The 13,007-nt window shown below is 40.8% G+C and overlaps 1 protein-coding gene across 2 annotated transcripts in view; it reads right to left on the bottom strand.

The window, feature by feature from the left end:
* The window catches only part of kcnq4 (potassium voltage-gated channel subfamily Q member 4), a 68,549-nt gene that overhangs the window by 13,187 nt on the left and 42,355 nt on the right, over positions 1-13,007 (bottom strand). The window contains exons 3-10 of one of the 2 annotated variants that reach the window (XM_081701139.1): positions 11,048-11,174; positions 10,779-10,954; positions 10,324-10,449; positions 9,495-9,605; positions 9,314-9,409; positions 9,078-9,166; positions 7,843-7,965; positions 6,069-6,122 (exon numbers count right to left, since the gene is read on the bottom strand). In XM_081701139.1, the coding sequence (XP_081557265.1) occupies positions 6,069-6,122; positions 7,843-7,965; positions 9,078-9,166; positions 9,314-9,409; positions 9,495-9,605; positions 10,324-10,449; positions 10,779-10,954; positions 11,048-11,174 (902 nt within the window). Of the gene's footprint in view, positions 1-6,068; positions 6,123-7,842; positions 7,966-9,077; positions 9,167-9,313; positions 9,410-9,494; positions 9,606-10,323; positions 10,450-10,778; positions 11,175-13,007 lie in introns of both variants that reach the window. The other variant, XM_081701136.1, reaches the window with a different exon arrangement.

The following is a 13,007-nucleotide window of genomic DNA, read 5'->3' on the forward strand; positions in this document are numbered from 1 at the left end:
CAAACCCCAAGGCCAAAGAATGGTAGGGAGAAGAAGAGTGAGGTCCCTCCAACTGTGAACTCCAAGTGTAGAAGAACAGCCCACATTCCTGTTCTAAAATCTGCCTCAACAGAGTGCATCCAAGGGAACAACTGGAGAAGTCCATGAAACTGTGCTATTCTTCATGACCAGAGCAACCAGTTACTCAGCAGATCAGAGTTCTTTGACCATTTTGGCCTTAAAAGGACAGGTGCATTCTATACACTCTGGACTTGTTTCAATCCAACTGAGATGTCTGAAAGGAGAGCTCCAAGTTTGGTCGCTTAACCTTTAGATGGAAGTCTCAGCATAAACCTCCCAACCCTCATAGAGTTCAACTATATTCCTAAAACATGTCAGAAGTACCTACTCCAGAAGTGGTGAAGTGTCATACTCACCTCAAATCCATCGCTAAGCACATTCCTCCCCTCGACCCAAAGGCTCAGATCCTATGTCTTCTCTGCCATGACAGGCTCATATGGTGGGAGACCAGCACAGTATTGCACCATATGCTCAATGCTCGGGTCTTGGCTGGGTCATCATCAGTGAAGCTTATCTAGATAAAGCTCACAGACCCAAAGATGAAAGTGCTTTCCACACTCAGGTACTTGAGAATGGCCTCCACTCTCATTTCATACCTTGCCCAAATCATCTCACTCTGAAAGTGAAGCTCAATGTAAAAGGTCAAGGCTCTCACAGTCTAAACAATCTGTAATGCTCACAGCTAGCTTGTGTGCACTTAAGATGACTCCATGGGAAGTGTGATTTTCAAAAGTCCAGAGCATGACAATGAGGTAGCTTTTTCTATTGAGGGTAAGAGGTTCATTGTGTTAATGGATAAGATGTTCATTGATGAAGGGAACAGATAGGTTCTCCACTCCCCTTCTAGATGCCATCATGTCTGCCTAACAACAGAGAGCAAGATCTCAGTCAGTTTATTTCTCTTTGTAGCACAAAGCTTTGTAACCTTCATGCAACAGATCTTCAATCAAGATCATACAGAGCCGGCTCCACCATTAGTGGAGGAAGAAGAGTGCTAGTACCTTCCCATATTCAGTGTATCACCCACATAAGACAGGTTAGATCCAAGTCTTGTTTGAATCCAGTGCCAAGCACCTTGGAGTGTCTCTTAATGATTGTTGCTGACTGGAATAGACCTGAACAATGGCTTGCTGGGAGGTCTGATGCATTTTCAAGGTGAACCGATTACTGTTGTTGCAGACATCAAGCAAAATTCTGGCTCTTTCTTATTAGCTGTGCTGCCATAGCTAGATCTGCCAGACTCCATCTTTTCACACTATAGATCCCTAATTTACATACTTTAGTATTTGGACATGTCTAATAATCTAGCCTCTCTTTCTGCTGAGGTACATCTATGCCTAGTGTCATGCTTTTGCTGAGCCTCAATCTGTCTCAGCTGTGGTGGCTCCTCCCACCATGCCCTGATGCCCCCTGCTGAGCACCCCCCCCCCCACACACACACACAATTCTACATTGCCATATGTTTATAAAGCAGCTTTTTGACATGTGTGGCAAAAGCATGATATAAATAAATTTGACTTGATTTGACAAATGTTCGACAGCCTTCGTCATGAGGAAAGCTTATAGGAACAATGATACTTTGGATGAGGTTGATGAATACTGTATGTTTGTCCACGTATTTGGAAACAGCCCCTCTCCAGCCATAGGAACCTATGGCCTAAGACGAGCTTCCCTATATGGAGAAGGCAAGTATGGCTATGCAGCAAAGACGTTTATCCATGGGGAGGTTTATGTAGATTATGGCCTCACATTTTTGCCCTTTGCCACTGTCACCACTGGCCTACTCAAAACAGCATGAAGCATGCTGTCTATGACCAATCTACACCTTCACAAGATTGAATCCAACAGTGTAGCAGTCATACAGTCATTTCCATCTTCTAAATACACTAAAAACTTAAAGGACCTTCACTTAGTCACTGAATCTCCTCCAGCGCAATGCAGTCTAGGATTAAATTGGGATCTGTGGGTTGTTGCGTTCATCTTTCATGTATCCACCACCAAAAGTCCAATCATACGCACAGGCGTGCTTGATACAGTGACCAGTTTGTTCGATCCACTGGTCTAATGTCAATGATGAGCCCTTCCCAGTTGAAAAAGAAGCAGAGTGGACCACTTGGAGAGATTTTCTACAAGCTCTCAAACACTTTAAGACTCCTTGTTGCTACACAAGCACACCTGTCTCTAATACCCAGTGTGTTGGGCTACATGTCTCTTCAGATACTTCTTTTAAGGCCATTGCTGCAGTAGCTTACCTGAAGGTGTGAGATAATGACAGCAAGAACCATGTAGGATTTGTTATGAGGAAGGCTATGTTGGATCATACAGTCCCTTGGCTCAAGATAGGGGCTGCAGTATTGGCAGTTGAGATTGCAGAACTGGTGTCTAGAGAAATACTTGTCGGACTTGCAGAAAAACGGTTTTACATGAAGAGCCAATCCACGTTGGGTTACATTCACACTGTTACCTGCAGGTTGTATGTGTATGTCAGTAATAGAGTGGAGTGCATCAAGAGGTTCTCAAGCCCTAAACAGTGGCACTATGTATCCACCAGTTAGAATCCTGCAGACATACCATTTATGTCAGTACCTGCCTTACATCTTTCAAATACCAAATGGCTCACTGGACCCAAGTTCCTGCTGCAACCAAGAAACGAAGACACTTCTGTGAAAAGTTATGACCTCATAGACCCAGAGTCTGATGCAGAGGTTCGATCTCACATCACAGCATGCACCAACATAAAACTGGACTCTCAGAGATTTAAAAGGTTCTCTAAATGGAAGTCTCTCAAAAGGCCCATAGCCACACTGATCCAGATAATCAAGACCATCATAGCTAAGGCTATAAAGCAGAACACAAGAGTGTAGAGGTGGGTACCGCTGTTTGAAAGCCCAATCATCTGACAGTGTCAGGTGAAACAGGTCATCATTATATGCTCCCAAAGTGAAGCATATCATACTGAGGTGCCTGAAGCAAGAACATTCCCAATAACAGTCGGTTGAGGAAGTTGGATCCTATCCTTAATGGTGACGGACTCCTGAGAAATGGGGGCCAGCTCCATGACTCAGCTCTGATGGTAGAGGAGAGACTATCATCTTATCATGTCTGGTTGTAGCCATATTGGGGCACTACTCATTAACCGCTTCCATGAGAGAGTAAAATACCAAGGCTGGGTCTTTACAGAGGGAGCTGTACACTCAGATGACATCTTGATTGTTGGTGCCAAGAGATGCATTGCTAGACATCTGCACAGGTGTGTGACATGGAAGAAACTCCAAGGTAAGACAACCCAGCAAAAAATGGCTGACCTCCCTTTAGATTGGCTGAGCACAGAGCTGCCTTTTACTAACAGATGTTGATATATTTTGCAGCATGTATTTGGCTTGCACCCATGGAGGTGCTGCCAACAGCGAGAGATGGACAATTATCTTTACCTGCATCAGCATGCACGGTGTTCATATAGAGCTTATTGAGGCTATGGAAACATCAAGCTTCATAAATGCTCTTCATCCATTCTTTGCCTTCCAGGGTCCTGCAAAGCTGATCCATTCTGATTTTGGCACAAATTTCAAGGGAGCATGTAAATAGCTGAAAGTATTCCTGCAAGATGACAAAGAGCCAAATGTCTCCAGGTTCCTTAGCCAAGAAGGCTGCATGTGGATTTTCGTTCTGCCTCATTCCTTTCACATGGGTGGTGTGTGGGAGAGAAAGACTGGGGTCTCCATGGGGGATTGTGGATTCAATCCTATCCCAAATGCAACTTTCTAATCTAGCCCATGATGTTCTGTCTACTCTCATGACTGAGGTATCCACCATAATCAATGCTAGATCTTTGACAACTATTTCAATGGATGCGGCTGCTCCATCTCTTCTTAATCCAGCTATGACTCTTACCCAGAAGGTCTGCAGTCCTCATCCTCCTCCAGGGTTCTTCATTGATGCAGCTCTATACCGGTAGCAGTTGAGAAGAGTCCTTTATCTGTCCAACACCTCTCAACACTCCAGAGTCATTCCAAGTGGTAGTAATGCCACCCCAACATCAGTGAGGGAGACCTAGTACTTCTTCATAACATCCAAATGGAAAGAAACCATTGGCAAATGGCTTTGGTCATGAAAATCTTTCCTGGGAGTGATGGTAATGTCAGGAAGTTGGAGCTCAAGGTCTCCAGAGGAGGGACCTCTAGGATCTTTCTCCACCCTGTCAGATAGGTGGTGCTCATATCCTCCTAGATTTTATTTAGTAACTTTGGTGTTTGGTCTTTGATAGTGGTATTGTGTCCAATAGTAGGCGGGAGTATAATGTTATGTTACATGCATTCCTCTTGTTTGGATGGTTTTAGCACCCTCTCCTCTAAAAGGAGAGGAGAAAATTCAAAATAATACTTTATAGGCCTTTTAATATGTTTTAGGAGCATCACAAACTTTAGATAGGCTACCAAAGAGATCATTCCTAACATAAACTGCTACTGACGGATATCATCCCAGGACTGATGTTCCACAGAGTTTTCACAGTGTACTCCTAAAACTTTTCCTATATGTGGCAGCCTATAGCAGCAAGTTTGGCACTTATTGTATTTAGACAAATGAAGAGGGATAACATGTTAAGTATCCATACTTCCTGGTTCACTGTTAGTGTATGCATCTTCAGCTCTGTCAGCTGTGAAAAACATTTGTAACTCTTTACATAGAACACTCAAAGGTAAATGAACAAAAATGTGCACACTGTGGTTGGTCAGCCATTTAAATTAATATTTAAATTGCTGAAGGAGAATTAGCAGGTATATTAGCAGATAAAGCAGTTTAATTTTGCAAATGAAAATGTATGATAGATTTAGAACTACAAAGAAGAGAAACTGAATGAATCCATATCATGCTAGAAGATCAAGCACTAACAGATGCACAACCATTAGGGACATCAAGCAAAAGCGAGCACTTTAAAGACGGTTGAAATATACACTATGGACAACATCAAAGTTTGCAAATCTCACAGTGAACTGGTCATGCTCTAAAGTGAGCTGTTTGTGTTGTAGAGTCTAAGCATGATGTTGATTTACTGAAGCCTGAATATTCAGTAGTGTTTTTCCCTTTAAATAATGACATTGAAATGATCACCAAAGCATCAGGAACATAGCAGCTTAAATATGCTACTGCTATAAACTGCTGTACTTCATGCATATATTATTCTAACAACCAAAACATTGTGTTGACTGCGGTAGCAGGGCCATAGTCACATGCATTTGAGCTTAACTCCATTATGTCATAAATGTGTATGCAAAACTGGCCCATGCCAATCATGCGCATCATACAACTGCCCCAAGGGCCACTGCACTCCAAACATCTACCGGCTACTCAGAGTCTGGCATGCACATCTAACTCGGTAGCTACTTCAGTTCTAAACATTCCTTCATCCTTATAATGTTCAAACATGCCATAAAAACACTGCCTCTCATGAGTTATGCTGACAACGCTAGTATACATATCCAAATAAACCATGATGAACAGCAATTTGGTGAGCCGAGATTATCAGTAATGTGGTTACATCTGAACTCATGGTTTATCTCGACCTTTTGAGGGCAGGCAAACCTCAGGTTCTGGAGTAGACTGTACAGGCAGAAAGAGGAGCAGCATAACCTTTCTCCCCATTGTGCTGTGGTTCTCACACAGTGCAGCGCACAAGCAGACATTACTGAGCCAGAGCCACATTTGCCCTTCCTTTTGAAGTAAGTTGGGACTGTCCAAAAGAAAAGATTTTCAGACTGCTGTGAATTGTGTTTAGCTGTGACCCAAAACGATGTCTCTAGTCACAATATGTCATGAAGTTTCTGAATCCCTGCAAAATTAAACATACTAGCTCTGTTAATAGTAGAGTTGTAATTGATATCTTTGACTACCTCTATGATGACTCATAGTGATACAACTCACTGGGGCTCTGGAGCAGTGTGGTTCTGGGAGTGTTAGGCATAGGGTGGAGAGGCGTGCCCATTGTGTAGCAGGTACTGTGACATGGATACCTCTGCTTGCAACCATGAATCCGGAAGAAACCCCGCTTTTTAGATACGAGCTGACTGAGAAGAAGAGACATAAGGCAGAGGGGCAAAGAGTAAGGGGTGGGCTGGGGAATAATTTATTTTCTTTCTTTTTTTTAAAGGAGGCAACATTAACTTTCATGTGTATATATGAACGTTATATCAAATGCTCAGCTGGATGAGCAACCAGAGCATAGTGCCACCAAGATCATGGGTTTGATTCCCAGAGTGTTGTGCTAGTAACAACAAGATTATGGGATTGTCTCCCAAGAAGAATATATTGTTATACTAATAAATATGTAAGCCACTCTGGATAAGAGCACATGATAAATGCTGTAAACTTGTGTATGTATGTACGTATATGTGTGTGTGTGTGTGTTTTTTATATATATATATATATATATATATATATATATATATATATATATATATATATATATATATATATATATGATGTGTGTGACACTGAAGAGGATGGTAATATCAAAGTTAGGTGAGTTTGTGATTCAAGATCAACCGTTGCACATCCGTCTGATGTGAACACCTCACAACTATCTCAGTCACAGCTGTGCAACTCTCCAAGAATCAGTTATTGTCATAGAAATGGAGGGTGGAAAGATTAACTCAAAGGACAAGTGCTAAGTGAGGAAGGGAGGGACAGAGGACAGGTAGCATTTGCAAACAGGAATGGCATGCAAATGCTGCACATGTCACTACGTGTAAAATTCAGGCCCTTTTTAGGAAAAGCTACAACCACATGTACTGAGGCCCCTGGCCCCAATGTCTATTAAGATCTGTTTAATGTCAACATAAAAAATTATATCATCATTCAAAAAACCATGGCATTAAGGGAAAAGATCTATTCAGAATTAACTGAAGAAAAAAAAAGAAAAACGCAAGCTTTATCCATGAGGAATTAAAGTCCCCTCAGAAGCCTACCACAAACCTTGTGACTTCAGATCTCCTGAAACTGTGGAAAGACAAAAGGATGGCACAGAAGTATGGAATAATGGAGAGGATGAATTAAAGGTGAGCATGGATGGGCTTATTAGACTTTTGTCTTTTGTAAATATGAATTTTGATGATTTTGGAGCATTTAGAAAATTCCCTGTCACAATAAGCAAGCATACACAGAGAAATAAAAACTAAATCATACATTTGATTCATTATCTTTCACCCAATGCATGCAAAGCTAGTTTTCTACACTCATCTCATTCAGACCTACAGCAGAATAATCAGTTTAAGAATAAAATGCATTATTTAATTATTGTGTAACTAAAATTTTGTATAATTATGGAAATAATAAAAAAGATTAAGTGAGAAACTAGAAAAATCTTCATTAAAACAATAATTAGTCCAGGGCTAGGATCAATCTGTTTAGAAAACAGGAATGTAAAGTTAGTAGTGTTAGAGACCACTGGTAAAAACACACAAAAATGTGATATTAACAGGGAAAAGGGAGTAATGGCAATGCAAATTAAACTGTTGCAGTTTCTGTGAAGTCACCTTTTGTAACTCTTCAGTGTATGTTGTGACTTTCTTTGCATTTGGTACTTGTAAAGTTCTCAGCTTTATCCTTGACACAATGCTATATAATGCAAATAGTCTTTCAATCTTTCATTTCAGGAATATCTATGCTTCTCTCTTACAGAAAACAAAGACTGTAGAATGTATGTGTGAATGAATGCACCGTAAATAATGCCCATTAAATGCGAGTTGGCAGACGTCATGAGAATACTCGGGCTGGGCAGTGGCGTACCTGTCCCCCGACAGGTAGAGAGAGCTGTAGGGCCGCAGCCCTGACAGCAGGGTGTGATGGTTGTGAAGAACCTTCTTGGTGTTGCGTTGCCGTTGAAGGTGACTGAACAGTAGCGTCAATTCTCTGACCCATAAGCAAAAAAATATGATAAAGGGAAAAAAAAAACTTATAAAATGAGAGCAAAATTATCAACCAAAGCCACACTTAAAAAGACAGAGATATGGATTCAGGAAATTATGATTTGTATATTAATATGCGCTAGATACCATAAGATGTTTACATATTCATATATCAATCTAAGAAAGAGAAATAATGTATTATTTAAATAAATACATATGGTCTGTCTTTTTAAACAAAAGATAATTAGTCAAATCAATTAAAAATGCATGGGAACACAAAGGTGTAGTAGCATTAAAATGAAATTAAAATCTTTTGAGAATCAAGCATTTGAGATATATGCATAGAAAAATTTTGGGAAAATAATTCAGAACCTGATATCCATCTAAGAATCAACTATACTCTTTTGCAAATTGTTCTGGGCAGTTCTGAATAAAAATCATTTAACTAATTAATCAGCGATTGCTAAGTAAATTGTTTATTGAGAGCTAGTACTGCATGTGTGAGCTTTCTTCACTAAAATATCCATTAAATATCAATTCTATAAAATGCATTTTTCTTTCTCATTTAACAGTTATGTTTCAAAACAAACCAGAATAACTGAATTTTTTCCATCTTTTAAAATAATGGCAACTTAAAGTTTAAAAAGGAAGAAATAATCTTAATGACATTATAATTTTACAAAGTTTGGGTCAAAGTATTGACTTTAATACTGTTGAAATCAGATTTGTAACATGTTTTGTTTTTGTAGATTTTAAACATACAGGAAGTTATTTCATTTCCAACCACTACCTGTCACCATCTTAAGGACACTGCATCACAATACCAAGTAACAGCAATGTATTAACAGCAATGTCTGATGCAGTAGCTTCAAAGGTCTAGAAATGTCTGCATCATTTTCTTTCTTTAGGTGAGTTAACATTAAAACAACCAGGTTAACTTTTAGATAATATATCAGGAGGATTCCAGAACGCTGTCTATCCTTTATGCGACACATTACCTTTATATGTAACGCTAGCATTTCCAGTGCTAGTTTAAGGAAAGGTTCTGTTAGCACAGCACACAGGCAAGGAGCTGAGGGCATTTGTGAGCCCCTTATGAGCACAGATCATACTTACCTGAAAGACGGGAGCATACTGTCATAAAAGTACCAGGTAGCTGTCAGGTATGAACGCTGAGCATCCGTAGAGTAGAGACGCCATGCAGCCTAACACACACAGACACATATCCTGAGTGCATCTTGGGAACACTTTAAAAAAGGTATTTTAAGCTATTTAAAAAGATCCAATATGTTACTGATTCAGTAAATGAGCCAGGGATTCTGATTGATTCAGTACAGAAGCAAGACCATCACCTGTATGAGGTTGGCTGCAGGTGTCCTCCTCTTCTCAAAGTGTTTCTGTCTGTGCTGTTCCTGGACCTTCAGGGCAAAGCCTGAACCTAGAATCCCCTTGCAGAAGAGGAAAGAGGCATTAGATGAATTGCACTTGGTCCAGAATGAAGATTGTATTTAGGTGATCAATGTGTGCACTTACTGCAGGCAGAGCAAAAAAAGACACGCCCAGCAATGCAAAGCCTGCTGCTAAAAGCCGACCCAGCCAGGTGTGTGGAGTCTTGTCCCCATAACCGATAGTAGTTAGGGTTATCTGGCGAGTAAGACATCGAGTAAGAGGACACTAGCTCTAGAACCTGTTTACACCTCGCATTAACATGCATTTTTGTTGACTGGATAATTTTTGGATTTCACTTGACCGCATTAATAGCCAAGTGTAAACACACCCAAGATGCATTGTGATCAGAACACTCAAACCACATTCGGAGATGGTCAGAGACAGATCTTGAAAACATTTAATATAACTATAAATGGAATGTGTCTTCTGTATCCGCATACAATTACGCAAGCGGAAGGGCGTCTGCTGACTGACCGCAGAAATTACAGCAGCTGCCAAACACAGCCTTCTCCTGTGCTGAGGCAGATGGTTAATTTCTGGTTTCTGCCCATATCTGCCAGTATATGATACACTAGTAATAGCCTGTGAGCAACCATGTTTGTTTACAGTAGGTTTCAGGAAGTAAAATGGAAATGGAAACAATGTGTGGGATAGTGTGCTTTTTATGCTGGAAATAATGCTTGGATCTCATCTTGTTACAGTCACTGCATTTTAGTGAAAAGTATAAACGGGATCTGAGCAAAGTAAATTCAGATACAGTCCAGATGTGAAACACATGTTAAGCAGGTAAACAGGCAATGTGTAAACAGGCTACTAGAGAATGTTGATGGATTTCATAAATTTTTTTCAGTATTTGTTCTAAGGCCTCTCTGCAAGTCAAGAACAGGCCAGCTCAGCATTTAACTGTACTCACAGTTCCCCACCAGAGGGAGTCTGCATAGGTAGTGAACTCTGGGTTGACATCTTTTTCAGCCAAATACACCAAAAATGAGGCAAAAATAAGTACCAGGAAGCCAATGTACCAGGCTGTTATAAGCTCCTAGAAGAGAAAGAGAGATGGGGCTGAAAGAACCATGTGATCATACAAGAACAAACATATGACCATATGACACAAAAAAAGAGCTTAAGTCTCAGAGCCCTCCATGTGAGTGTGCATGTGTGTGTGTGTGTCTGTGCACACCTTACTGTGAGCATACATTCTACAGAGTCCAGCAGTTTCCAGGTGCCTCCTTGGGACTGTGTGTGTTTGTGTGTATATACGTGTGTGTGTGTACTCACTTGGCTGTGAGCATGCACTACAAAGCCCAGCATTTTCCAGGTGCCTCCATGTGAGTTTGTGTGTGTGTGTGTGTGTGTATGTGCTCTCACCTTGCTGTGAGCATACACTACAGAACCCAGCAGTTTCCAGGTCCCTCCACGTCGGTCCATGCGCACCATGCGCAGGATCTGCAGGAAGCGCATGCTGCGTAGAGCAGACGTGGCGAAGATGTTCCCCTGTGTGCCTGCTGCGATTACGGCCAGTGACGCCACAAACACTATTAAGTCTACAGACAGAGCAAGACAAGCAAACACAATGTTCAAGACATTAAGAATAAATACAAATGAAGCTCCTGATGAATTGAGGACCCATGCTCTACCTATCACACAGAAGGGTTTTCTGGCGAAGCGAAGGCGACCCTGCCATCCTCTGTAGCGGCAGCTGCAGCCAGCTGCCCAGACCCTCACAAAGTACTCCAGCCCAAACACGACGATCATGACGAACTCCTGCAGGTCACAAAGGACACAGAGGCCCTTCAGTCATCTGAGTGACTTGTTTTTTCATACCCCTCTGGGAGAAATAGCGTAGGATGTGATGAGGACAATGAAAAAAAAAAATCTGTATATGAACTTAACACAACTAGGTCCCATGTGGCACCGGAAAAAATAAAGTAACTGCACTCTACAAAACTGAGCCACTTCTGAGCTACTACACCTCAGAGGAAGAGTGTGATGCCTTCACCATCCCAGCTCTGCAGGGGAAATTGGGAATTGGATTGAAGAAAAATTTTTAAAAGTTGTTTAACAAGCTTTTACAAACAAATTTTACTGTTGGATTCATACCATAGTGTGTTGTGTGTCTAATTCTCAACTGCTGAGTCAATGGAAAAAAGAAACTTTACTTCAAACTGGTTTACTTGTGAAGATATTAAAAATGAGATTCAGTGTATTTATTTCAACTATTTGACTAATTTGACACCTGCCTATATGTTTTAATTTCCTGTGAATGCCCAATTCAAAATTCAGTTACGTAAAAGCTGTATCAGAAGCATGTTTTTTGTATATTCTGATTTTGGATTTTTTCCCCCCCAGTTTGACTCCCTAATTTAATCATATCCAATTCCCACCCATCAGGTAAAAATCTCCCGTCACACAGCTGCCAACCAGGGAGCGCAAAGGCTGTCACACATGTCCTCCAAGGCACTTTTCAAGCTGCAGCTCATGTAACATCAGGTGCCAGATTAATTCAAAGGAGAGCACTATCCTCCCTTTCTGATGTATGAGTTCACAGATAACCATGGTTGGCCAGTTCAGCTGTAATTGACAGGGGAGTGAAAGTATCCTCCCCTCCCTGAGAGCATGGCAAATTTGCTCTCTCAGGCTTCCAGCCTATCACAGATGGCAGTGGCATGCTCAGACCTGTGATCTCCCAATGATATGGTGATCACTTTTCTGTTGCACCACTCAGAAGCACAGGTTACATTATTTTGTAAACAGAGTATTGATTATTGAGAAATGACTTAGGCAAATAACTATTCTTTTAATGATGAATGTGGAATATAACAAAGTGAAACTTTTCATATTTGTGCCCATTACCTAGCCAACTCTTTCCATGCACTTTTAATTAATTTCTACTGTAAATGTGTATTGACAAATTCTAATGGGAGCCCTGGGAGCCCCAACATAACATAATCTGAGAGAAAACAGAAGGAAATACCAGACAACATTATTTTCTTCCATTAGAGGGAGAGAAAGAGAGAGAGAGAGAGAGAATGGGGGGGGGCTTCCATTACCTCCCTCAAAGGCACTTCATACTGCATGGGTGATTATATGATTGCTGGTAAGATTAGTGGCTTGAGATGACTACTTCTTGCATACTCAACAACACCTGAAACCTGCACTGTGCTTACACTGCTATTTCCCTGTGCAAAGAGCCTACTGGAAAACAAGATGCACATTCATACACACTTACTGTGGCCACAAGGAGATGTGAGGCTATACAAGCCAGCTTGCAACCTGTCAATCAGCCAGTGAGTGTCAGCAGTGACCTCAGCTTTAAAAGCTATCATAGGTAATCTTAACTTAGAAGAAGAATCATAACCCCAAATGTGACTATTTGAATTAACATTCACTGGACAATAAAAGACATAAAAAATATGACCAAGATGTCAAAAATAGCATTACAGTTTCATTTGGATCTTCCCTTATTAGCATTCTTTTGCCACCTGATCTCTCTTTGTAAGCTATCCCCTTGTTTATGCTTACAAAATAACAAACTGTCCCCAGTATGATATAAAGCTTTTAGTAAAAACAATCGGCTGCAGAAAAGGCCTGCAGACA

Source organism: Electrophorus electricus, chromosome 2 (genome assembly GCF_041902795.1).
Source record: "Electrophorus electricus isolate QZ-2024a chromosome 2, ASM4190279v1, whole genome shotgun sequence".
Taxonomy (NCBI): Eukaryota; Metazoa; Chordata; class Actinopteri; order Gymnotiformes; family Gymnotidae; genus Electrophorus; species Electrophorus electricus.